This window comes from Thalassophryne amazonica, chromosome 12 (assembly GCF_902500255.1).
Source record: "Thalassophryne amazonica chromosome 12, fThaAma1.1, whole genome shotgun sequence".
NCBI lineage: Eukaryota > Metazoa > Chordata > Actinopteri > Batrachoidiformes > Batrachoididae > Thalassophryne > Thalassophryne amazonica.
Window position 1 is genome coordinate 95,090,931 of NC_047114.1, and position 27,459 is coordinate 95,118,389.

At 40.4% G+C, this 27,459-nt stretch overlaps 1 protein-coding gene across 1 annotated transcript; it reads left to right on the forward strand.

Annotated features, from left to right (window-relative positions):
• On the forward strand, positions 1 to 27,459 carry vapal (VAMP (vesicle-associated membrane protein)-associated protein A, like). Its single transcript, XM_034183144.1, has 6 exons — positions 1 to 159; positions 14,521 to 14,673; positions 19,442 to 19,545; positions 20,434 to 20,514; positions 25,721 to 25,894; positions 26,578 to 27,459. The coding sequence occupies exons 1-6, from the start codon at positions 102 to 104 to the stop codon at positions 26,737 to 26,739; spliced, it is 732 nt and encodes a 243-aa protein (XP_034039035.1). The 5' UTR covers positions 1 to 101; the 3' UTR covers positions 26,740 to 27,459.

The following is a 27,459-nucleotide window of genomic DNA, read 5'->3' on the forward strand; positions in this document are numbered from 1 at the left end:
GAGGTGGTGTTCTTCGTGGGTCTCTCGTGCTCGTTCGGAGCTCAGTCAGCGTTTGACTCAGTGGAGACTACAATTACATCCAGTGCAGCTCTTCAGATAAAATGTCAAAGTTGGAACAGATTCTTATCCTCGACCCTCTCTCTGACCTTAGATTTAAAGGTGAGTAAACACGTTCCGGCGGAAAGACTACTTGACATAATTTCACACCCCGGTTAATTTAGCGTTAACCGCCATTTTAAGTTAGCTTGGGAGCGAGTCGGCCCGCTGCATCCTGCCGCTGGTAGTGACGTGGAGAGCCGGTTTACCGCGCGGCTCCGCGGCCTGACAGTCTTTAACTACCTGTCAACACGGGGGTGGAAGTGAAGCGAAAATGCGGGCAAACTGCCGCTGTTTGTAAAGTTGATTAAACCTCAACATGTAGCTATCCCACTCTTCACTTTGGTTGGAACGTGAGCTAGCAGCGTTAGCCACTGCTAACTGTTGTACCCCTGAAATACCACCCACAACCTAGATTAAATAAATTAACTTTTCAGAGGAAGTAAAATCCAGTTTGCTCTAAGTCTGGCAGATATTCTGTTTTACAAGATGCTGGTGTAGTCACTGACAGGATTGTAAAGATAAAGCTAATGTCAACACGCATGTAGTTTAATGCATTGAGGTGTACGTTAACTTGGAAGTGTGCTGTTCATGTTACCAGCGGCATTTGTGCAATAAAATATTACGTCGTGGACAACTATGCACTTCTTAAAAGCAGTCAATTCGCATGGAGTCTCTTAAAAAAAAAACCCGTTCATACATGTGGAATTAGGAGCTAGTTGGCTGCTGCAGCAGTTCGTGTTGGCCAGCTTGTTTATTTTACAGACCTGTTAAATTTCTGATCATTCAGTGTTTCAGGTTTTTTGTGTGTGTGTGTGTGTGTGTGTGTGTGAAGGAAATGTTGCATTTGCAATGTTTCAATACGTGTCACTACTGAAGTCAGCCTGATGTGAGCTGATGAAATAGAATAGAATGCGCTTTGTCATTATTCAAAATGTACAACGAGATTTGACAGAGCTCCTTTTTCAGTGCAAACAGATGAAAGTGGAAAAAGTATAAATAGGTGTAACTATAAAGTCCTACAGGACAGTGCAGTGAAAATCTATGAGCAAATATAAAATAAGAGTATAAGATGATTGTATTGCACGGGATGATAGAAGTAAACAATGATGGGAGACCACTTTTCCTATAGTTAAACTATATTTTGAATCTGTCCTAAAATAGAATCTGCTTTTTCTCACTCTGTTACAAACCTACCAAGTATTATTGTAAGTTATAAACCTTGACATCACAAGCATGTGTGTTACATGGTTGGCAAGAATGCCTGTAAATTGATACGACAAAAGAGAGAAGGTATGGCATCTTTGAGTTCAGGAAGCGATTTGGCAGTCTCTGAATACTTTTGAAACCTAGATAGCACCGCAAAAGCAAGGTATTTCTCGAAGCTAACTTACAACGAAGCCAACCACGCTAGTCAACAAACCCACGTGACCAGATTCATGACATCACAGGAAGTATCGCTATAGTATACAAATAATGAATGTTTGTGTGCAGTGGTAAGACTATTTCATGAGGTGAAAGATGAAATGTTCCATCTTTCACCTCATGAAATATTATTTCTATTGCACAAATGGAAAAAAAACATTCATTATTTAACACCTAAAATAGATACTTGTCTTTTGATATTTTTTAAATTCATAATCAAGAGAAAGAGACTTGCATTTTGATGTGCATCACTGGTCCTTTGAGGTCAAGAGGTTCCAAACAGTCCAACACAATCGTTTAAATAGCAATTCAAAATTGTGCTCAGTCAACTTCCAAAAACAGTTGGATAGTTTGTCCGTATCTGATGCTGTGCATTGACTTCTTCATGTACTGACTGCTGTCTGCTTTCCTCAGTCCAGCCAAAAATTGCGACAGAAATTTGTTGAGCTCTTCATCCGACAGTGCTTCTACTTCAGCTAGAAACATCCCAGTGAATACTGCAAATGCCTCCAGATGGTTTATGGCATGTTAGAAGAATGAGCACTGTCAGTAACCTTTGTCTATCACCAAAACAAACCCCGCCAAGTTTGTTTTGAAACTAAGCGCTGTTGCTGTGTTTTTACTTTAAGGTGATTGTGGCGTGCAATGGTACAAACGTATGGAACCAGAATTGTACAGAAAATTGCAAATGGGATGAATGGTCCATATTATGTGACATACAAACCACCAATCAAATGACAAGGATCTATATGTAGGTGTTATATAAACATTGTTGCTAAATGCATCAGTGGAGGTTGTGTTTCACAAAGACAGAGCTAAGAAATCCAGAATAAGACAAACAGTCATGCTTAGCTCAGTGCACTGTCGGTTAATATATTTCAATGAGGGAGTGTGGTTGTGAATTGTTACAGTAATGCCAACCACAGTGTAAACAGAATTTTATAAGCACAACTCATTCTAAACTGGCTTATAGATTTCAGTCAATCTTACCTATAATGGCGTTGCACCGTATGGATTTATGCATAACAGAAAATTCTGGTACAGTGTCTTCAAGGTGACATAATTACTCTTGGGTTGTTGTGGATTTTGTTTTTTGCACAATACATTTTTTTCCATTGCATATATAAACAGACCTGTTGGTTTCTACAGAGGTCGACCAGTTTAATTCAACTATTTAACTACAGAAGATCTGCAGATACAGACATAATGCATGTGAGCAACTAGTGTGTCAGAGTGGAGAACTCTGTTCAAGTTTTGTGAACTTGAACAAAGATTTCAAGGTTTTTTTTTTTTAAATGGATAATTCTAAATTTTCACTTTGGGGAAAATGTATATATTTTATGTGTGTATTGTTGTGTTGTAGTTATTTATGTTTATTTTTTGCTGATTAGTTTAATTAAACCAGGTTGATCTTTGAGGAAGTGCTATGTAAATAGTTATTTCATATTGGTCAAGTCAGGCTACAGAGGTGCAACTATGTAAAACCAGGTGTAATTAATCCTGATAAGAATGCGTTCATGGTTTTCCTCAATAATCCACAAGGTCGATCGCAGATATATGGATGCTGAAATGCAGAAGATATGTACAGATTCTAAGGAAAACTTGAGAGGAAGCAATGCAGCTTTTTATTTTTTTAAAATAAACAACTATTGTAATAAAAGAGCAAGAAAAATATACATTTGCTGACTGCTGCTCTTAATTGAAACAGTTATAATTACACCACTCAAGGACATACTTGTTATTTGTACACATTCGTGATTGTGCACTTTGCCTTAAGAGCTATGTAATATGTCAGTCAGAAAATTTGCCATGACTTTACAATAACTAATAAGAACGTCCCAATCTAGTCACGAAGATCGATATCACAGCAGTATTGGGTTTGTTAAATTCTTGAACACAGGTCTCATACGAGTCACTGTCACTCCATCTTGGTCTGTTTCATAAGGTGCTACATAGACAGAGCTGTAGCCACCACTCCATTCATTGCTTTCTGCTAGCTCATCAGCAGTGTCATGGCACATTTTTTTCTAAAGTAGATTTTCTAATATTCTAAACTGATTTCATTGTTGCGTCGCTGAACGGCTCAGCTGTTCTTCACATGAAATATTTATTTTTTTTAATGGCATAGATGAGGTCATCTTAACTTGATGAAGACTGCCTCATTTTGCTGCATGGAAAAAAAATTATTTATCTATTTTTCCTTATCTGTTTCTTTGTGAAATGAATTGGACATCACTGTCATAGTTTGTCATCACCAATTTATCACAATTTAGCACGAGTGCTAAATGCAGTACTATATTTTTTGTAACCTGTTAAGCTTGCAAATATTGGCGTGATATCCAGATTTTGCCAACTTTTTTGTTTCTAATCTCTGGTATCATGCCGTATATAAATCTTAACTGGGTTGACCTACTGCAGAAAAATGAAACATCATCTCTGGAATTGATGCTTGTTTTTAGGGAGAAAATGAAATGACTTACTGCATCAGTCAGAGGCAGTGTAAGGTGATGGAAAATGACCACGGCTCTTTTACTGTCACAGAGACAGAGCTAAATCTGTCTGCCTGTATCTGGGAGCTAGTCTGTTTTGGACTCCGTGCTGGGGTTCCTCCAGCTAGCTAGGTGGGGCAGCCCTCCTTTTCACAGCTGGTATTTTTAGACCAGAGCTGGCCTGGGGTATCCTAACTGGGCATACAGGCAAGAAGGTAACATACAGCTGTAATTCAGCTGAAGCAATGGCAACATCTTAGTTGTGCAATAGATGCAGATAGGTTGATGTAAAGGTCGGCGGTGTGAATTGTGTACATATAAAGTGCACTGGTATGGAACCGCAATAATGGATAATGCAGACTTGTCAACATCAGTCTGGAGTAGCCCATTGCCTGGAAAACAAAACAGCAGACCAGCATGTGGTGTTTTTAAACTCTGCTTCCCGTCTGTGAGAACTCCACCACGGGAGAAAATTTTAGTAGTTTTGCTTGGTTTCTCTTGTTTCTTTTTTTCTTTTTGATATGGCAGAGGTTGTGGCAATAACTGTTATAGACTAGACCTCTTACCCCCATTTTTTTTTTTTTTTCCCAGGAAGCAACATTTTTGAGTAGAAGTTGGTATCCACTCTTTTTGGATGGAATAAACTCTCCTGAATCTTGGAAAAATGGATACCAAGCTCAAATTTAAATGCGTGCCAAACTCTTTACTCAGCTTGCCAACGAGCAATGCTCACACGTTTATGCTGCAAGAGACAAACATGGGTGTTACAACACAGAACGACATGTAATTATGTACAATAGCTATACCAGGAGTGGCCAAGTTCGGTCCTCGAGAGCCACATTCCTGACACTCTTAGTTGTCTCCCTGCTCCAACACACCTGAATCCAATGAAAGACTCGTTAGCAGACTTTTAATGAGCCTCGTTTAACTCGGGCGAATATCGGCCATTTTGGGCGACTGGCCATGAATGGAGGGACTGAATGTAAGTTGTTATGATTTCAGTGTGACTTGTCCTTTAAGGTCAATGAGCATTTACCCATGGCAACCAGGAGGAAATGCAAGAAAAGAAACTTTTCTGAAACAGAAATCAGGATGCTTGTGAATGAGATGGGTACTTGGAGGAAAAAATTGGTTTGGTCACAGCAGTGTTGTGACGAAGCAAGGAGGAAATGGTTTGCAGATGGTGTTTATGCAATCTGATTGCTTCACAGCTTCACTGATAATACAGTCCTGTCAGTCACTAATATGTTTACATTTCAACAGCTGTGGTGCAAAACAGTGTTGATGCAATATTAAAAATATAGATTGATAGATTTAAGATCAGATTCTGCTTAAAAATGTTACAGTTGAAAAGTCCTTATAGAACAGTTATAACTGTTCTGTTCAGTGTTATTGCTTACTGTCACAAATAACACCGCTGATGTGTGTAAATGGTAAATGGAATGCATTTATATAGCACTTTTCCATGTGCATCAGACACTCAAAGCACTTTACAAATAATGCCTCACACACACACACACACACGCATATATTATACAAATAATGGATGGTAAGGAGTCTAACATAGAGAAATGTTGGATGAAGAAAAGTTATATTGTTGAAGAAAAGTTATATTTCTTTATGTTGGATGACTTGCCATCCATCAATGTTATGTTCTCCACCCCCTACCAAATTAAGCAAACAACAAAGAGTCAAGTAAATTAGATCAATTAATTTTGTTGTGAACAGCATATCAGTGCTTCTAAAACGTCAGTAGCGTGCTTGTCTACCTTCTTAGTGTTTTTGGCATCCTTGAAGATTTCCACCAGTTCCTCCTCTGTGAACTCAGCAAACCTCGCTGGCAGATGATTTTCTGCTGTTGTTGACATGCTTGTTGCCATTTTTTCAACCAGCGTCTGTCAGCAAGTTCCTGACCTCCACTACATCATTAGTGATGTCATCTCATGAATAATTGTATGCTGCGCTCTGATTGGCGAGCTGTTGGCAGTAAGCTCTAGGGATGTGAATCGTACAACAACTCACGATTCAATCCAATTCCGATTCTTGGTGTGACGATTCGATTCAGAATTGATTTTTGATTCAAAGAGCTCTGAGATAGTTATTACTTAAAAATGTTTAAGAAAATGCAGCTTTAGAAGGTAGATCAAGTGATTCTAAAGATGTACGAGGTCTGTCCATAAAGTAACGGTCCTTTTTATTTTTTTCAAAAACTATATGGATTTGATTCATATGTTTTTACGTCAGCCAAGCTTGAACCTTCGTGTGCATGCGTGAGTTTTTCCACGCCTGTCGGTTGCGTCATTCGCCTGTGGGCAGGCTTTGAGTGAGCACTGCTCCACCCCTCTCGTCGTTGTTTCATTGCGAGGAAATGGCAGAATGATTTGGGCTTTGTTCCATCAGAATTTTTTCAGAAACTGTTAGAGACATGCAGCTGGAAACCATTCGAAAAATTTATCTGGCTTTCGGTGAAAATTTTACAGGCTTCACAGAGAATAAGGAGTGTTACTACAGCTTTAAGGACGGCCCACAATGGCGCTCGGCGCGCCGTGCTCCGAGCTGCGACGACGAGGCAGAAACCACCAGATCATTTCTAAACGGATGGCTCTGTGGAGCCGGGACCGTCGTGTGCAATTTCTCTGGTTATCACAAGAGCTGGACATCAGCCATTTTCTGTCAGATTTCACTTTTAACAAGAGATTTTGTCATAGAAAGCCACGCGGAGGCTTCGCGCGTCACGATGGATTCGCTACTGGAGCGAGCGGAGGAACTCCTCCGTTTTGGAGTGCCAGACGACAAGTTGGGACATCTCCAGCTGTCCACAATTTCTCTTATACTCACTCGACTGGTAAGCACTGAAAGCCGAGATAGGCATGTCCCAACTTCTCCTTTAACACTCCGAAACGGAGGTGTTCCTTTGTCTCGCTCCATCAGCGGCTCTGTCGTTGTTAAAAGTGAAATCTGCCGGAAAATGGCTGATGTCCAGCTCTTGTGATAACCAGAGAAATTGCACACGACGGTCCCGGCTCCACAGAGCCATCCGTTTATAAATGATCTGGTGGTTTCTGCCTTGTCGTCGGAGCACGGTGCCGAGCGCCATTGTGGGCCGTCCTTAAAGCTGTAGTAACACTCCTTATTCTCTGTGAAGCCTGAAAAAATTTCACCGAAACCCAGATAAATTTTTCGAATGGTTTCCAGCTGCATGTCTCTAACAGTTTATGAAAAAATTCTGATGGAAAAAAAAAAGCCCAAATCATTCCACCATTTCCTGACAATGAAAATCCGATGAGGGGGCTGGACCACTCCTCCCACAAGGCGTGCTCACAGGCGAATGACGCAACCGACAGGCGTGGAAAAACTCACGCATGCGCACGAAGGTTCAAGCTTGGCTGACGTAAAAACATATGAATCAAATCCATATAGTTTTTGAAAAAAATAAAAAGGACCGTTACTTTATGGACAGACCTTGTAAATTTACTTATCTGCTTTGCTCGTTAAGAGTTGGCTGGCAGTTTAGTGAAGTGATGAGTGTGCGCTGGTTAGTAGTCGGCAGAGACCGCTGCTCTGCTTCTTTTAGCTCCGGGTGATGGCGTAGCATGCGGACTTGCGGATTTGAAGTGTTTCCGAAGTACTTGACTTTCATTTTGCAGATTTTGCACACTGCATAAGTCATGTCAAGCTCCTTCTTACGCAGCAAATAATAAAATCCAAAATGCACCCAAAAATTTGCCTTCAGCAAAGACGGTGCTGGCTGAATTAGCTCTTCATCCGCCATGCTAAGCTGCAGCTCACGAATGTTTGAAGCACACCGGACCCTCCCCTCGCGGGGACGCTGTAGTACGGAGGCTGTTGCCTGACAAACAGTACACGCAGCGTGTAAGCAACAAAATGTTTTAAAAAATGATTTTTAAAAATCGATTCTTGGACATTCTGGATCGATTCAGAATCTTAATAAATAAGAATCGCGATTCGGATGTGAATCGATTTTTTTTTTTCTTCCCTCCTCCCAGCACTCCTAGTAAGCTCTAACGCTATTAGTCAGCGGGAACCGATTCAATATAACTTTTGGTCTTACCCTTTTTGGATCCCTTTGGATCCAATATAACTTTCTGGCGCCAAGCATGCCAAAATACAGGTAAATGACAATCTTGGTGTCATTTTAAAACTTAGGATGTTCTCTTTCCAGTGATTTGTATTTCATAACACTTGGATATAAATCAAGGAACCTCTGGTCTGTTGAAATAATTTCGTCAGGCGTGGACTCAGCAGTGGTGATTCAATAAACATAGTCATTTTTTTGTCCAGATGTCTTTAAATATGGTATACAAGGTCTATTAGATAATAAACCGACCCTTTTATTTATTTATTTTTTAAGTATATGGATTTGAATGACGTGCGATTACACCAATCATGCGTGAACCCTTGTGCGCATGCGTGAGTTTTTTCATGTGTGTTGGTGACGTCATTTCCCTGTGGGCAGGCCTTGAGTGAAATGTGGTCCCGCCCTCTCGGCTGAATTCCTTTGTTTCACACGCTGCTCGAGACGGCGTGCATTGCTTTATCAACATTTTTGCTGGACCTGTGAGTTATATCCGAGTGGATACTATTCGAGAAATTAAGATTGTTTTCGGTGAAAAGTTTAACGGCTGATGAGAGATTATGGGGTGTTTCTGTCGGTGTAAGGACTTCCCACGGAGCGGGACGTCATGCAGCGCTTCCAGGCGCCGTCGTCGGCCTGTTTCGACCTGAAAACATCCTAATTTAAGGCTTAATTCACCCAGGACGTCGTGAGAGAACAGAGAAGATTCAGAAGAGGCCAGCATGAGGACTTTATGCGAACATTCCACTGTTTAAGGACATTTTTTAATGAAAGACGTGCGTGCAAATTCGCTGAGTCGTTTCCGTGACGACTCGGCAAATCTGTGTACGCCGCGACAGGAAAAACATCCGTGTTGAAAACCGTTTGTAAAATTCAAGCGGCTTTTGATGGCTTTCAACAACTGAGTAACTGAGAAATTGTTTAACAGCTTTGGCATGTTCCAACTTGCCCGTTAAGGTTTCCAACAGAGGTGTTTTTCCTGTCGCGACCCCCCGCGGTCGGGTCCGGCCCGACATGCGACTCTGCCCGCACCTTCTTTCATTACAAAATGTCCGTTAACAATGGAATGTCCGAATAAACTCCTCATGCCGACTTCTTCTGAAAGTTCTCTGTTCTCTGACGACTTACTGGGTCAACAGAGCCTGAAATGTGGAAGTTTTCAACTGGAAACGGCGAGACGCTGCCGCCTCGAAGCGCAGATCGCCGTCAGACACCGTGGGCCGTCCTTACGGCGACACTAACAGACCAAAATCTCTCATCAGCCGTTAAAATTTTTACCGAAAACCAGCTGAATTTATCAAATGGTGTCCACTCAGTTGTGCCGTACAGTTTTGAAAAAATTTTGATCAAACAAAGCAGCAGTCTCTGAGCCACTCCTAAACAATGAAAAAATCGACGAGAGGGTGGGCGACTCCTCACTCAAAGACTGCCCACAGGCGAATGACGTAACCGACAGGCGTGAAAAAACTCTCGCATGCCCACGAGGGTTCAAGCACGTCTGATGTAATCACACGTGATTCAAATCCATATGGTTTTTGAAAAAAATAATGTCGGATACTTTTCTAATAGACCTCGTATTATGAAAGAACAGGTTCTTCAGAACATTTTGACACCAGTTCCATAGATTTTGCATGAAAATTGACTGAATGCCGTTTTTTTTTTTTTTTTTTTTTTTTTTTTTTTTTTTTGCCAAAAAAAGATCAATTCTGAGAAAATCTACAAAAAACCTTTTGAATTCCGTTACATTTTCCATTTATTTATGTCCCATAAATTGGCTTTTTCTCTAAAACTAAATGGAATAATTAAATCCAGAAAGTTACATTTGAAAGGGATACTTTACATAATGAATTTGGAAAAAAATGACCATTTTGACCCTGTTACACTTTTTAGGCCCAGATTGTGAAATGCAACCATATATATAAAACTGTGGCTTTAATAAAATTTCTAGTCATAACTGCACAGATTTGTAATATTATAGTCACCACTCGTCAACAAAAAAATCAAGCCCACTAGCTGCTGCCATACCAGCAAGTTATCTTTTTATTTATTTTTTTTATTTATTTATTTTTTCCCCTTTCCATCCTGGAAAAGACAAAATGATAAAGGCACGTACTGGGCAAGCAAACGTCGAACCTTAGTCACTCTGCCAGCGATGATGTTTTTCTGGTTTGTAGGAATGTCATTGAGTGACTTTTTTTGCATACAGGCCAAGTTATGACTGTAACTGTCTACATGGTACCGTGGGTGCGTCTACTCCAGTCTGGTCATGCACTGCTTCTGAAGGCTGCGTATCAAGAGATGATGTGGACTGCAAGTTCCTACTTCCCAAAACCAAAGTCTTTCTTTGTTTGGAAAATAATTGGCATTAATGTTGTTCATTACAGTGAAAAATGTTCAGCAGTAGTAAACTGTTTGAAAGACTTGTGAAGTGCCCCACCACCACATTGCTTGTGAGCTACGATGCTTTCAGTGGAGTAGCCGCTGTCAGTTCTGGCGACATGTCTCTTCCACAATGAACCACAGAATAATTGGGGCGACACTCGTATTTAATAAAGCTGGTTCACTCGGATCAGATATGCCTTTTTGATGCTGACATTTGAGATTGGATCAGGCCATCCCAAGTTGTCTAGGGCTGTGCGATATGCCAAAAAATCTCAGGGCACCATATAAGATCATTTCATAACAACATAGTATATTTTTCATGACTATAACAACCAAATCAAATCAATTTTATTTATATAGCGCCAAATCACAACAAACAGTTGCCCCAAGGCGCTTTATAAGCTATACAATAATTACAGAAAAACCCCAACGGTCAAAATGACCCCCTGTGAGCAAGCACTTGGCGACAAACTCCCTTTTAACAGGAAGAAACCTCCAGCAGAACCAGACTCAGGGAGGGGCAGTCTTCTGCTGGGACTGGTTGGGGCTGAGGGGAGAGAATCAGGAAAAAGACATGCTGTGGAAGAGAGCAGAGATCAATCACTAATGATTAAATGCAGAGTGGTACATACAGAGCAAAAAGAGAAAGAAACACTCAGTGCATCATGGGAACCCCCCAGCAGTCTAAGTCTATAGCAGCATAACTAAGGGATGGTTCAGGGTCACCTGATCCAGCCCTAACTATAAGCTTTAGCAAAAAGGAAAGTTTTAAGCCTAATCTTAAAAGTAGAGAGGGTGTCTGTCTCCCTAATCCGAATTGGGAGCTGGTTCCGCAGGAGAGGAGCCTGAAAGCTGAAGGCTCTGCCTCCCATTCTACTCTTAAAAACCCTAGGAACTACAAGTAAGCCTGCAGTCTGAGAGCGAAGCGCTCTATTGGGGTGATATGGTACTATGAGGTCCCTAAGATACGATGGGACCTGATTATTCAAAACCTTATAAGTAAGAAGAAGAATTTTAAGTTCTATTCTAGAATTAACAGGGAGCCAATGAAGAGAGGACAATATGGGTGAAATATGCTCTCTCCTTCTAGTCCCCGTCAGTACTCTAGCTGCAACATTTTGAATTAACTGAAGGCTTTTCAGGGACTAAAGGCTTTTCAGGGAAAGACTGAAAAAAGACTGAACCACATTGAAAGACTTATTTCTTACTGCTGTATTTTCTGGACAGTATGTCACACTGGAGTATTGAGAACCTTTAACACCGAATGCCCAAACACTTTGTGCATCATGGTTCTCACCAGCATTACAATAGCATAACAACCCGTTACACTGCTGCGTGAAATTATCATGCTGCAGTTGGGCCGTTACACTGTTTCCAAGGGCGTGTAACAGGAAAATGATCATTTCTGATGATCATTTTTTCTGTTTTGTTTCTGTTCTGTTTCTGATTTTTTCTGTTCCTCATGACGTGCATTTCCCATGGGATAGCACACAAAGGTTCTCTGGTGTGGATCATTGTGTGCATGGGAAAGGTTCTTGGTGGGGGTGGGGGGGTTGTGGGGGCGGGAGTTCTTTGCAGCTGCTAAAGTTCTCCTTGCAGCAGGATAGGGGAGACCGGGGCCAGCTTCAACAACTAGATTTTTAAATTTATAATGCTCTGAAACACTATTGCCTGCATTTGAGCGCCAAATTGTGTGAAGTAAAGCCATAGTTTTTTGTTTTTTTTTTATCTTTGTTACAGCCTTACTTTAAAGCCAAAAGAAACAAGGCATCAGTCCAAAACACTGAACAGTATAGATGTGTGTCAAGAACATCAGAACTGCTAATTTATACACAGCAGTTTATTCAAGAAAATCCTTGTTTTTCTTACATTAAATAACTTGTAATTAAAATAGTTTTAAGTTAAAAAAAAAGATTCTTTAGAAATCTTTGTTTGTCTGTAAATTAAAACCATGATGATTGATTCCTTCATTTAATGTTAAAATAAGGAAAAGGGTTTTTTGAAATAATAAAATAGTTGCTGTTTGAAGAGCCTTTGTGTTATTTAGAAGCGTAGCAGCAGGTGTGAGTTTGCAGAGTCAACAGGTGAGTTGGACTCTCAGCACATTTAACTAGATGGTCTCCTCTGCAGCTTCAACTTCAAATTGGTGGCATTTTTGGAAACACTTTTCTTACATTTTGAAACACGGAGATGTTCTCTTCTGCCTGGACATCAGATTTTGGTATATTTATTTAGACTAACAAAGAAGGCCCTTTATAAGACCATAATGGAAAAGCTTTGGGTGGGGGAGGAGCCTAAGCATCCCCTGAATCCCCGGCTTTTTAAGGTGATTTTTTCCATCCCAATTCACTGAGAACCCTGTGCATCACTATAAAACTCTTTTCTCTTTTTCAGTGAGATTCTTTGTGCAAACGCCGCGTCACAGCATGAAAGCTGAGATTGCACGGCGCTCGGCTGTGAGCGCACAGAGTCACTTGACATCAAACTCACCACGATCAAACTTCAGCTCAGTCCAACTTTCACAGCTGCTGTGCTCTGTGACGTAGCTTTGTGCATCCAATATAAATGAAGCATCCAGGCCAAAATACGGAAGACAACAGAGTGCAAAAACGTCAGAGGAACATTAGAACTGCTAATTTATACACAGTGATTGTGATTGTGAATGCTTTGAAATTATGGAAATGGGGACGGGGCTTTTTCTACCTCTGCAAGTTTCTTTTTGACTGAAGTCACTTTTGACTAAAGACTTTTTTTTTTTTTTTTTTTTACATGAAGTGTGACTTCATGTCAATTCCTAAAATATTCAGTGACACTTGTAAAACTGTTCATAAGAACTAGCAATGTTAGTGCCATGTGTAGTATTTTCCACTGACTGCGTCCTGCAGTTCAGCCTCAGGCCAAATAGCTTATATTGAGTTAGTCAGCCAGATCATGCTGGTCTGAGTTGAGGTGTGACGGCATTAATCAGGTCACTCCTTTAAAGGTGTCTTTGAAGCTGATATCATAGCACTGCAGGTCCATCATTTTTCAAAAGAGGCTGAAAAGAACTACTGAATTCCTGTAGAATGTATGTTTATTACGTCCGCCAAAGACGTAACAAAATCATCTGCATTTATTTGCCTGTCTGCTAGCAGGATTATGTCAAAACTACTGCATGGATTTTGACAACATTTTCACCACAAATAGATTAGGCCATAGAAGACTCCCTTAAATTTTGGAGGGGATCTGGATTCTGGATCAAGATTTCACTTTATAGGCTTTGAAGGATTGCGTAAAAAAAAAAAAAGACATGATTCTCACCAAATTTGCACCACAGATGGATATTAGGCCAATGAATTTTGGAGGTGATCTGGATTTTGGATCAGGACTTCAATTTGTATGCTTCACTTTGTCAGACTTTGAGGTTTACGTCAAAACTACTTAATGAATTTTCACCACACATTGGTGTTAGCTAGGCCTTGGAAGACTCCATTAAATTTTGGAGGTGATCCAGATTCTGGATCAGGATCTCACTTTGTAGGCTTTTAAGGATTACATTAAAGCAACTTCATGGGTACGACATCGCAATGTAAAACCAAGATCAGGAAGACACTGTTTTGTTTCAGGTCATGAATTAAATATCAGATTGTAAGATCAGATTATCTTGATCAGTTGGACCATTCTGGATCAGTATGCAATTATTGCATTGTGTTGTGGAATCTGGATCCAGGTATAGTCCAGGTCACGGTGTGAGTCACATATCTTTTATTTTGAGTCTGAGCTTGCTCTTGTGTATTTTATATTTGGTCTCAACTCCAACCTCTCTTTGATCCCATTTGCAATCCAGTAGAAGATACCCCGCCACACTAATATTTTTAGTGACTTCATAGTAATAAACTGGACTCCAAAATGCGGGGATTCACTGAATGTGTTGCCTTTTAAAGAGGACTCTACGATTTATTGTCACAACAGGTAGAAGGGTTTGAGTTAACACAGAATGATGGATATAATGATGATTGTGCTCATTCTTATTTTTTGGGGGGGGGGGGTCAGGTCCTTTCACAGATGTAGTCACCACCAACCTCAAACTGAAGAACCCTTCTGACAGAAGAGTGTGCTTCAAAGTGAAGACAACGGCACCACGCAGGTATTGTGTACGGCCAAACAGTGGCGTGATTGATGCCGGCGCAAGCATTAACATCTCTGGTAAGTTTCTCCACTCTACAGGACAAACTTGTATTTGCTGTATGGTTTCATTGAGGGTGACGAGCAGACTTGGGAAAACTTTGAAATTGGGATAGCTTGATGTGGGGATTTGTCATGGGGTGACAAGATCCATTGGTGAGGCATTAAAGCTCCAAGTAATTTTGTGTGAGCAGGAATGGTGTAATGATGCACTTGGCTCACGAGATGATGCACAAAATGAGACTAGATTATATTTAACACCATTTCTAGTGTTAAAATAGTCTGTTATTTATCCCTCTGGAGTCCAGGGTATAATTGGCTGTTTCTGACTACTTTTGGTTTTACCATCATAATTTACCTTTATAAAAAAAAAAAAAAAAACTTTGCTTTGTTTGGTGTCATTTTTCTTCAGCACAACCTCACCTGTGTGACTATACAAGTTTTTTTATTTTTATTTTTTTCATTCATTCTGACGCACTGTATTAACCTAAATTCACACAAAAACAAAAAATCCGAATAGGTTTTTTTTTTTTTTTTTTTTTTACTGTGAAAACCACAGAAATGTTTAACAAACCATTTTTATATTTATAAATTATAAATTTCAAAAACAAACAAATGTAGCAAACAACAAAGTTATAAACAACTACCGTATTTTCTGCACCATAAAGCGCACCGGATTATAAGGCGCGGCCTCAATTAGCGGGTACTTAACCCTTACAAAAGGCGCACCGGATTATAAGGTGCAGCCTCAATTAGCGGGTACTTAACCCTTACAAAAGGCACACGCTAAAACATATAGTCTACAAAAAAAAAAGTCACGGAAGCAAAACGGTGAGTTTATTTGAACTTTTTAACAACTTTGAACTACTGGTATTTAACAATATGTACTCACATTATTTTTTTTATTATAGTTCTGTCACAAATCCATCGAAGTCTTCATCTTCTGTGTCTGAATTGAACAGCTCGTCTTCTAGCTGTGGCCACCTCGCTTTGTTTCTGCGGAAACTCCGTTTGGTCTTTTTAACTTGGCGCAGTTCATTTTCTTGTTTCCTCTCGCAGCTGCTCTATTCCCATGAACAACCGCGTAACTGATAGCCTGCAGTTTGAATTGTGCCTCGTAAGAATGTCTCTTCGCTGGCGCCATTTTCGGGGGTCCTTAGAAAAACAAATGTTGTTTTGCAGGATACCTGTAGTATACGGTAACTACCGGAGGAGTGGCGGAGGTAAGTGTACGTACCACGGACTCTTCTCTGATTGGTTTATCGCTGGCAGCGTACATACTCTACGCTACCAGCGTATGTACTTTACATATTACGTAATGTTCTCTGATTGGTTTATCACTGCCAGGGTACATACTCTACGCTGCTAGCGTACGTACTTTACGTATTACGTCCTTGCATCAGCGGGAAATAGTCCGATATTCCGACGGTCAAAGACAACGTCGGTCGTTTTTACAGATTTTGGAATTCAGTGCGCACATAAGGCGCACCGGATTATAGGGCTCACGGCCGATTTTTTGTGAAAATTTAAGGCTTTTAGGTGCCCCTTATGGTGCGGAAAATACGGTATTTATATTAAATTGCAAGAAATTCTTCAGGTGTTTTTTGTACAACTTTTTACAAAACAATAAAATGTCACACTAATTATTTGTGCCACTCAGAAAAAAACAGTTCCTCTCCAACACAAGATCTCGCTTGTGTTGGACATGTCACAGGCCCGACACTGTCATTTTTCCTGTTGTCCACCTGAAGGCAGCATTGGTGCCTCAGTCTGTCTGTCTTTTTTTTTTTCTTTTTTTTTTCTAAGCAAAAAGCCCACATGGGCTTGGTGGTCACCCCATGTGGGGTTGGTTATGTGGATCGGTTTAGGTCATGTTTTTCCACCATTGATAAAAGGGAAGCACTTTGTTTTCCTATTCTGGCCAGAGAGAAGAAAAGAGGAAGACAATCACACACATGCTGAACGAAGCACCTCCACAGCCAAATATGTGGGTTGGTGATAACTTTTGATTGGTTTTTGTCATCCATTTTCCACCAATGACAAAGGGATGGTCATGTTTTTTTCCCCTTATAATTGCTCTTGCCAGAGAGGAGGAAAGAGGGCGATACAGTTGTATGCAAAGGTCGGGACACCCCTGACAGTTTTAATGATTTACCTTTTGTAAATCATTGGTTGTCTGGATCAGAAATTTAAGTTAAATATATCATATAGCAGACCAACACACTGATATTTGAGAAGTAAAATGAAGTTTATAGTATTTACAGAATGTGTGCAATAATTAGTTAAACAAAATTAGGCAGGTGCATAAATTTAGGCATCCTTGTCATTTTATTGATTGGAATACATTTAGCACTAATTATTGGAACCCAAAATTGGTTTGGTAAGCTCATTGACCCTTGACGTCTTACACAGGTGACTCCAATCATGAGAGAGTATTTAAGGTGTCCATTAAATGTTTCTCCTGTTTGTGTCTCTTCTAATGAGTAGCAAATGGGAGTCTCTAAACAACTCTCAAATGACCTGAAAACAAAGATTGTTGAACATCATGGTTTAGGAGGAGGATACAAAAGCTATCTGAGATTTCTGCTGTCAGTTTCCACTGTGAGGAACATAGCGAGGAAATGGAAGACCACAGGCACAGTACTAGTTAAGGCCTGAAGTGGCAGGCCAAGAAAAATCTCAGATAAGCCAAAGCGAAGGATGGTGAGAACAGTCATAGTCAACCTACAGACCTGCTCCAAAGACCTACAACATGATCTTGTTGCAGATAGTGTCTCTGTGCATCATTCAACTATACAGTGCACTTTGCACAAGGAGATGCTGTATGATGCTGCAATGCTGAGGAAGCCTTTTCTGCGTACACACCACAAACGGAGTCGCTTGAGGTATGCTAAAGCACGTTTAGACAAGCCAGCCTCATTTTGGAATAAGGTGCTGTGGACTGATGAAACTAAAATTGAGTTATTTGGACATAAGGGGCGGTATGCATGGCTGAAAAAGAACACAGCATTCCAAGAAAAACATTGGCTACCTACAGTAAAATTTGGAGGTGGTTCCATCATGCTGTGGGGCTGTGTGGCCAGTGCAGGTACTGGGAATCTTGTTAAAGTTGAGGGTCACATGGATTCCAGTCAATATCAGCAGATTCTTGAGAGCAGTATTCATGAATCAGTGACAAAGTTGAAGTTGCACTGGGGTTGGATCTTTCAACAAGACAACAACCCTAAACACTGCTCAAAATCTACTAAGGTATTCATGCAGAGGAACAAGTACAACGTTCTGGAATGGCCATCTCAGTCCCCAGACCTGAATATTATTGAAAATCTGTGGTGTGATTTTAAGTGGGCTGTCCATGCTCGGAAACCAACAAACCTGAGATGTTTTGTAAAGAAGAATGGTCCAAAATACCTTCAACCAGAATCCAGGCTCTCATAGGAAGTGTTTAGAGGCTTATTTCTGCAAAAGGAGGATCTAGTAAATGTTTTTTTTTTTTTTTTTTTTTCTCCTGTTGTGGTGCCCAAATTTATGCACCTGCCTAATTTTGTTTAAATAATTATTGCACACTTTCTGTAAATCCTATAAACCTCATTTCACTTCTCAGATATCACTGTGTTTATCTGCTATATAATATATTTAACTGAAATTGCTGATCCAAACAACTAAAATCATCAGGTGTGCCTAAACATTTACATACAACTGTAACTCCCATTCACATGTGTGCAGCATGAAGCACCACTCCACACATTACCATAATATTCTGGAAAAAGCCTGGCGAAAATTATTAATCATGATTCCAGTTTTACTGGGCTTATCAATAAAATTTAAAAAACTGGTATATAGTTTGAAGTCCACACTTTCAACACGCATTCAAACAGAAATTCAGAGTGTGGGGGATTTGATGGCATGACCGCTTAATTCGGCCATGTTACTTTGATACGTCTCCGCGTCAAACGACTCCAGGGGGTTAAATGAAAATCAGAATGCAAAACAATGCAGGTGCATCTTGAAATCTTTTAACTAATCACCTTTTAGTGAATTTTACATTTTCTCTTATGGGTATAAATCATCATACGCTTCTAGCACATCTTTCTGGTCACACAAATCTGCTACTGGACTACCCCCCCCCCCCCCCCCCCCCAAAAAAAAAAAAAAAAAAACTTGACTGGCCATATTTGTTACCTCATTAATGATGATCGGTGCCAATATGTACTCGGCTGCTTCTTACAAGCTGACATGTTCAAAATCTAGAGCTTGAAGCAACCACACACAAATAAATAAAATCTTTTTTTTTAAGCTGGAGGTGATGGTGTAGTAGCTAAGCATTGGCTTGACACCAGATGTTCCTCTGTTCAAGCCCCTCCCAGACTAAAAAATCACTAAGGGCCTTTGGACAAGGTCCTTAATCCCCCAGTTGCTCCTGGTGTGCAGTTGAGTGCCTTACATGGCAGCAATTTGCCATCTGTGTTTGTTAGTGTAAAGCAATTTGAGCTTCTGATTCAGATGGAAGAGCTCAATATGGAGGCCATTTATATACCATTTGCTTTACTCTGAGACACCTTTTCACTTCCACAGGAGTTAGTTACATTTTAGTATCGCGAGATCTCATGGCAACAAGATCTCATCACACCCAGAGTGAGCAACATTTATGGGATTTAAGTCCTCGTGTTCCTCATTCTGGCAGAGTGAATGAGTAGCATTATTGTCTTGGTGTAGAACACTATGAATTTAATATTATGAATCCTTAAAAAGTTTTGATCTAATTTGTGGTGATATTTTCTTTCATTTGCAGTCATGCTACAGCCTTTTGATTATGACCCCAATGAGAAAAGTAAACACAAATTCATGGTGCAGACGATTTTTGCTCCACCAAATGTTTCTGACATGGATTCATTGGTAAGTCATTGATGTACTTTTTACAAATAAGTTAAGCTGAAAATTTTTGATGTCCGAGGACGTAGCTAAGTTTAGACTGTACTCTTTTGAATCACCTCATGGGGACTTGTGCTGTGTGCCATTTGGTTCAGTATGTATAAATAAATTAGATTGAATGCACTAACAGTGTTTCTGGAAGTGCTTTCTAAACACTTCCAGAAAGGTCCTTCCACCTTCTGAATATGCAGCAGCAAATCTAAGTACAACTGCTGCACATCTAAATCCGTCCTATTTTCTATCACCACTCTCTAAAATGAGGCGGAGCTGTGTGTTTTAACTAGAACCTTGTGCAGAATGTTAAACCTCTGTGTCTTTCAATTAAGCAAATTATTGTTCATCTCCTTAACAAAGAATAAAGTCTGAGTCTCACGTTGTGATCGACTGACTGACTGCAGCTGCAGACAATAGTAATTCTGCAATTCTCTGTCCACCAGAGGGCAGCAAAGGCTCAGTGATCCAGTGTAATGCCCAGAGTAACTGTTGCTGTCCAAATAACTGTTGTAGAACAGAAGTGGCTGTTGCATGAATCCCATTGTGGTTCTGTGTTAACGTTGCCAACTATGGCAGCAATTATTAATTCAGCAGGATAGAATTCTGTGGACATGAAGAGCCATGTTAGATTTGAAGAACTGGACAATGGAAAATCCTCAGTTTTGTGGTGTGAAAATTGCCAGTATGCTTGTTTTGTTTTGTTCTTCTTCCCCCTCTTTGTTTAAAGTCATGTGTTTAAAGAGTGAAGGCACGATTGCATGTGAGTAGTATGGTGTGTGTGTGTGGGGGGGGAGAAAAAAATACAGCTGTTAGCAGTTTGCCTTGATGAGTAACATGCCCATTTTTCATCTCCACCAGTGGAAAGATGCAAAACCCGATGATCTCATGGATTCCAAGCTGAGATGTGTCTTTGAGCTGCCTTCTGAAAATGATAAAGTGGTGAGAGGCGTTACTGCATTTTTTTGTTTGCACCCCTAATTTTGTTTTTAAAGCTTTCTTCTGCAGTTTGCAAATCAAAACCTGATGTATATGTTTGTCATTCTGAGATTTATGTTGAACATTATTCTCTGAAGATTCCCAAATACATTTTTCCAAGCAAATGTGTTTTTTTGGGGGGAGGGGACACCTCTAAACTATCATCTGAATGGGAAGTTGGGTATGCAGTTATAACCAGGACCAATATTTTTGCATCAGTTAAAGAGAAATAAATATAAACCTTAAAACTATTTGCTGTACTTCATACGTTCCAGCTAAATCACTACTTTAGCTAAAATTCCTGGACAGCATGACACTGCTGATGCCCATTAGAGGGCTAAAATTCAGCCTTTATAGTCCGGGTGCTTCTGGTTACCAGATCCGGATGGTGACCCGTGTGGTCAGACAGTGCCTGGGCGACGTAGTTACAAGGTGTTTCCAGACAATCCCTGGTACTACTGGAGTGATTGGGGGTCAGGCAACTGGTACTCAGGACAACCAGAGCATTGCAGCTGTGTGGCGCATTTTTATGAACATGAGCCACTCACCCGGTTGCCTCACTGCAGTCGGTCCTAATGACTGGACTAGACCAAGGGATCACACACTAAGGTTGAGTGACGTCCACTTAATTGGCATATTGCCGTGTCTGCAGAAAAACATTGGGATGGCTAATGAAATCAGGTGGGGTTATGGTACACTTTTTAAAATGTCTTCTCATAAATTAAATAATTTAGTTTTTATTATTAATTAAAATTTAATTAATTCAATTTAATTCAATATTAATTAAAATTAATATTGAATCGGTGTGTAACTTTACAAAAATGTCGTCGGACTCTGTAGTTTTCTCTGGGCCCCTCCCCAATCGGACCGGGAGTGACATGTTTAGCCGCATGCTCTCCTTGAATTGCTGGCTGTCTGAGTGGTGTCCAAAAAATGAGGTGGGCTTCATAGATAATTGGCAAAGCTTCTGGGGAAAACCTGGTCTTGTTAGGAGAGACGGCATCCATCCCACTTTGGATGGAGCAACTCTCATTTCTAGAAATCTGGCCAATTTTATTAAACCCTCCAAACCGTGACTATCCAGGGTTGGGACCAGGAAGCAGAGTTGTAGTCTTACACACCTCTCTGCAGCTTTTCTCCCCCTGCCATCCCCCCAATACCCCATCCCCGTAGAGACGGTGCCTGCTCCCAGACCACCAATAACCAGTAAAAATCTATTTAAGCATAAAAATTCAAAAAGAAAAAATAATATAGCACCTTCAACTGCATCACAGACTAAAACAGTTAAATGTGGTTTATTAAACATTAGGTCTCTCTCTTCTAAGTCCCTGTTAGTAAATGATATAATAATTGATCAACATATTGATTTATTCTGCCTTAGAGAAACCTGGTTACAGCAGGATGAATATGTTAGTTTAAATGAGTCAACACCCCCAAGTCACACTGTCAGAATGCTCGTAGCACGGGCCGAGGCGGAGGATTAGCAGCAATCTTCCACTCCAGCTTATTAATTAAAGACCCAGACAGAGCTTTAATTCATTTGAAAGCTTGACTTTTAGTCTTGTCCATCCAAATTGAAAGTTCCAAAAACCAGTTTTATTTGTTATTATCTATCGTCCACCTGGTCATTACTGTGAGTTTCTCTGTGAATTTTCAGACCTTTTGTCTGACTTGGTGCTTAGTTCAGATAATTATAGTGGGCGATTTTAATAGATGCTGAGAATGACAGCCTCAACACTGCATTTAATCTATTAGACTCGCTCAAAATGTAAATGAGTCCACCCACCACTTTAACCATACTTTAGATCTTGGTCTGACTTATGGTATGGAAATTGAAGACTTAACAGTATTCCCTGAAAACCCCCTTCTGTCTGATCATTTCTTAATAACATTTGCTTTTACTTTAATGGACTACCCAGCAGTGGGGGAATAAGTTTCATTACAGTAGAAGTCTTTCGGAAAGCGCTGTAACTAGGTTTAAGGATATGATTCCTTCTTTATGTTCTCCAATGCCATATACCAACACGGTGCAGAGTAGCTACCTAAACTCTGTGAGTGAGATAAGAGTATCTCGTCAATAGTTTTACATCCTCATTGAGCACAACTTTGGATACTGTAGCTCCTCTGAAAAAGAGAGCCTTAAATCAGAAGTGCCTGACTCTGTGGTATAACTCAAACTCGCAGCTTAAAGCAGATAACCCGTAAGTTGGAGAGGAAATGGCGTCTCACTAATTTAGAAGATCTTCACTTAGCCTGGAAAAAGAGTCTGTTGCTCTATTAAAAAAAAAAAGCCGTCCGTAAAGCTAGGACATCTTACTACTCATCACTAATTGAAGAAAATAAGAACAACCCCAGGTTTCTTTTCAGCACTGTAGCCAGGCTGACAAAGAGTCAGAGCTCTATTGAGCCGAGTATTCCTTTAGCTTTAACTAGTAATGACTTCATGACTTTCTTTGCTAATAAAATTTTAACTATTAGAGAAAAAATTACTCATAACCATCCCAAAGACATATCGTTATCTTTGGCTGCTTTCAGTAATGCTGGTATTTGGTTAGACTCTTTCTCTCCGATTGTTCTGTCTCAGTTACTTTCATTAGTCACTTCCTCCAAACCATCAACATGTCTATTAGACCCCATTCCTACCAGGCTGCTCAAGGAAGCCCTACCATTAATTAATGCTTCGATCTAAAATATGATCATTCTGTCTTTATTAGTTGGCTATGTACCACAGGCTTTTAAGGTGGCAGTAATTAAACCATTACTTAAAAAGCCATCACTTGACCCAGCTATCTTAGCTAATTATAGGCCAATCTCCAACCTTTCTTTTCTCTCAAAAATTCTTGAAAGGGTAGTTGTAAAACAGCTAACTGATCATCTGCAGAGGAATGGTCTATTTGAAGAGTTTCAGTCAGGTTGTAGAATTCATCATAGTACAGAAACAGCATTAGTGAAGGTTACAAATGATCTTCTTATGGCGTCAGACAGTGGACTCATCTCTGTGCTTGTCCTGTTAGACCTCAGTGCTGCTTTTGATACTGTTGACCATAAAATTTTATTACAGAGATTAGAGCATGCCATAGGTATTAAAGGCACTGCACTGCGGTGGTTTGAATCATATTTATCTAATAGATTACAATTTGTTCATGTAAATGGGGAGTCTTCTTCACAGACTAAGGTTAATTATGGAGGTCCACAAGGTTCTGTGCTAGGACCAATTTTATTCACTTTATACATGCTTCCCTTAGGCAGTATTATTAGACGGCATTGCTTAAATTTTCATTGTTACGCAGATGATACCCAGCTTTATCTATGAAGCCAGAGGACACACACCAATTAGTTAAACTGCAGGAATGTCTTACAGACATAAAGACATGGATGACCTCTAATTTCCTGCTTTTAAATTCAGATAAAACTGAAGTTATTGTACTTGGCCCCACAAATCTTAGAAACATGGTGTCTAACCAGAGCCTTACTCTGGATGGCATTACTCTGACCTCTAGTAATACTGTGAGAAATGTTGGAGTCATTTTTGATCAGGATATGTCCTTCAATGCGCATATTAAGCAGATATGTAGGATTGCTTTTTTGCATTTGCGCAATATCTCTAAAATTAGAAAGGTCTTGTCTAAAAGTTCCCTGAAAAGCCTTCATTTAATTCAAAATGCTGCAGCTAGAGTACTGACGGGGACTAGAAGGAGAGAGCATATTTCACCCATATTGGCCTCTCTTCATTCGCTTCGTGTTAATTCTAGAATAGAATTTAAAATTCTTCTTCTTACTTATAAGGTTTTGAATAATCAGGTCCCATCTTATCTTAGGGACCTCATAGTACCATATCATCCCAATAGAGTGCTTCGCTCTCAGACTGCAGGCTTACTTGTAGTTCCTAGGGTTTGTAAGAGTAGAATGGGAGGCAGAGCCTTCAGCTTTCAGGCTCCTCTCCTGTGGAACCAGCTCCCAATTCAGATCAGGGAGACAGACACCCTCTCTACTTTTAAGATTAAGCTTAAAACTTTCCTTTTTGCTAAAGCTTATAGCTAGGGCTGGATCAGGTGACCCTGAACCATCCCTTAGTTATGCTGCTATAGACTTAGACTGCTGGGGGGTTCCCATGATGCACTGAGTGTTTCTTTCTCTTTTTGCTCTGTATGCACCACTCTGCATTTAATCATTAGTGATCGATCTCTGCTCTCTTCCACAGCATGTCTTTTTCCTGATTCTCTCCCCTCAGCCCCAACTAGTCCCAGCAGAAGACTGCCCCTCCCTGAGCCTGGTTCTGCTGGAGGTTTCTTCCTGTTAAAAGGGAGTTTTTCCTTCCCACTTTTTGCCAAGTGCTTGCTCACAGGGGGTCGTTTTGACCGTTGGGGTTTTTCTGTAATTGTTGTATGGCTTTTGCCTTACAATATAAAGCGCCTTGGGTCAACTGTTTATGATTTGGCGGTATATAAATAAAATTGATTTGATTATTCTTAATTTACCTTTACTGACCAAATCAATCATACAATTTGCCTGATTTTCTTACGCAGTTCTTGTCTGGCTGTGTTTGGGGTAGCAGAGGCCATTTTGCAAAAATCAGGAAACGGATTTTTAGTGTAAGCTTGCTGTGACCCCTTGACTCAGCCCAGGACTACCTGGTGCATCTCCATGCAACACCAGGCATGCAAACTCTTCTTGATATCTCAGATGTTTTTTTGTTTGTTTGTTAGTTTTTTCCACTAAATGGCATGAAAAGTTGTGTGTCCCTGCCAAGACTGCATCGGTCAGCTTCGAGCTGAGCAGCATAGGACCTTAACCCGTGGAACACTTGGCCGGAGCTCACACAGACTCTGCCTCAGCTCACGCTTAGCTCATGACCACCTGACACATCTCAGCTGTGTTGCATACAGTTAAAGACTCACTCTTGTCCTTTATTTATTTATTTATTTTGTACTGAATTTTCAAAGTCATCCTTGTCTACAATAGAGTAGTTGTCTTTCTGTAATGCAGTCTTCAGTTCTATGTCCCGTCATGGTGTCTATCCCACAAAGCAAAGCCACTTCAAATGCTGTCCCCTGTGTCTTTGATGTGATGCTTGTGTGTTTCTGGACCGTGGACAGTGCTGCCTTTCTTTAGCACAGGAAGCATCATGACTTACTTAACACAGGCCAGTGATTCTCTCCCTGTTGGGCAGAATGACGTGGAGGCGACCAAAGTGGCCCCAGTGATGAACTCCGTGAAGAGCGACTCACTGGCGGCGGCTGCCAGTGCCTCACTGGATGACGGAGAGATGAAGAAAGTCCTGGAGAAATGCAAGAGGCTGCAAGCTGAAATGAGCAAGCTGTCTGAGGAGAACCGGCAATTAAAGGTCAGATGTGATGAGACATAAAGCACCTAGAGTTGACATATGTGCTGGAGTAGAGGGTGCATGGGAGTATAACTCTCCCCTGTTAAAAAATACATTGTGAAGAGGGAAGGAAAAAAATGTAAATGTCTCTTTTATTCTGAACATGCATTGCAGTTTTAACAGTGTTTGACAGACAGAAACTTAGTGTCGAACATCTGCACACCACAGCCTGTGCTGTTATTTAACATGACTTAAATGAGCAAGATGGAAAACATAATGTATGTTATTTGACACAGAGTGAACAAAAGAAATACTCAGATGGACGCTTACAGCATTGGAACAGTACAGTCCATTATTATTTGTTTTTTAATCCCTTTTAATTTGGGATTGTGATGTATTATTGTAGTGCACTTTCATTTTTGGCATTGATTCTTTTAATACAGGTGTTTATTTCGTTTAACACTTGATTCCTTGCAGAGCCCTATTAATTATATAATGTTGTGACATTTCAGTATGTAAGTTGTAAAACCTCCCAAACTAGTATTTCTTTAAAAAAAAAGAAAACCTAGGGGGAGGAGGGAGCGATATATATATTCCCGACAATATGGTAAATGAAATGAAATACTGGAATTAATTACAGCAGTCATCTTGTTTTTCCTTGCTCTGTGGTAAAATAGCATTTCTTCATCACTGCTCTCTTCCAGGAGGATGGCATTAGAATGAGAAAGCTACCCCGCTCAGACCACATGACGTTAAACTCAACCAGCCTCCTCGGCCGAGAAAGCAGCACCACCTCCCTGCCTTCACTCCTCGTCGTCATAGCAGCCATCTTCATTGGATTCTTCCTAGGGAAGTTCATCTTGTAGACTGGGAGATGCATGCCAGCCGTGTCCCCCAAAACCTGCCTCTGGAATCAAAATGGCCTGGAAAAGTCTTTCTGTTGACTGCCATATCATTGGTCGCGTGGCCTACGGTGAACACATCTGTACAGCATCATTCAACAGCGTCGCCTTTTTAAGCAATCGCACATGGTTAGTACCCACTGAGATGAGAAGAAAAGACGAGAGGGTGGGGTGGGGGGTGGGTCTTTAGATGGCTGGATTATGATGTGGTGGTACGGTGAAATGTTTTGTTCTGTCAACCGGTGCGGAAGGCGGTTCAGACGCACAGCGAACCATACCAAGCAAACAGTGTTTTCTCTCTCTGTCGTTCTTATTAGGAATTGAATGGGATATTAGGTGTCTTGTAAATGTTGTTTTAATCCTTTTAACAAAAAAGGAAAGAACTTCCATCGTCAAGGCCTTGCTACCTGTTGCTGGATTGCCTCTGAAGTAACTCTGTTCACTTTGTAATTTCTCTTTCTTCATCTCGGAATGTTCAGGCCCAGCTGGGGATATAGGTGCCTCGTTCTTGTATATTTCTGTTCTTCCCTTTTCCTGACAAACACCAATGCAGACTTTATTATTATTATTAATTATTGCTCAAAATACAAATGATATATTCCTTCTGAGGGAAACATTGACTGAAATCAGCTCTCCATTCTTAAAATCCTGTCCCATGGTATTAAACATTGAAGAAAAAAAAAA

Bases quoted from the DNA above. Each gene is read 5' to 3' on its own strand.
- vapal (XM_034183144.1), top strand. From the start codon at position 102: ATGTCAAAGTTGGAACAGATTCTTATCCTCGACCCTCTCTCTGACCTT. The intron at 14,674-19,441 runs GTAAGTTTCTCC...TTTCATTTGCAG, and splicing joins CGCAAGCATTAACATCTCTG to TCATGCTACAGCCTTTTGAT. The intron at 19,546-20,433 runs GTAAGTCATTGA...CATCTCCACCAG, and splicing joins TTTCTGACATGGATTCATTG to TGGAAAGATGCAAAACCCGA.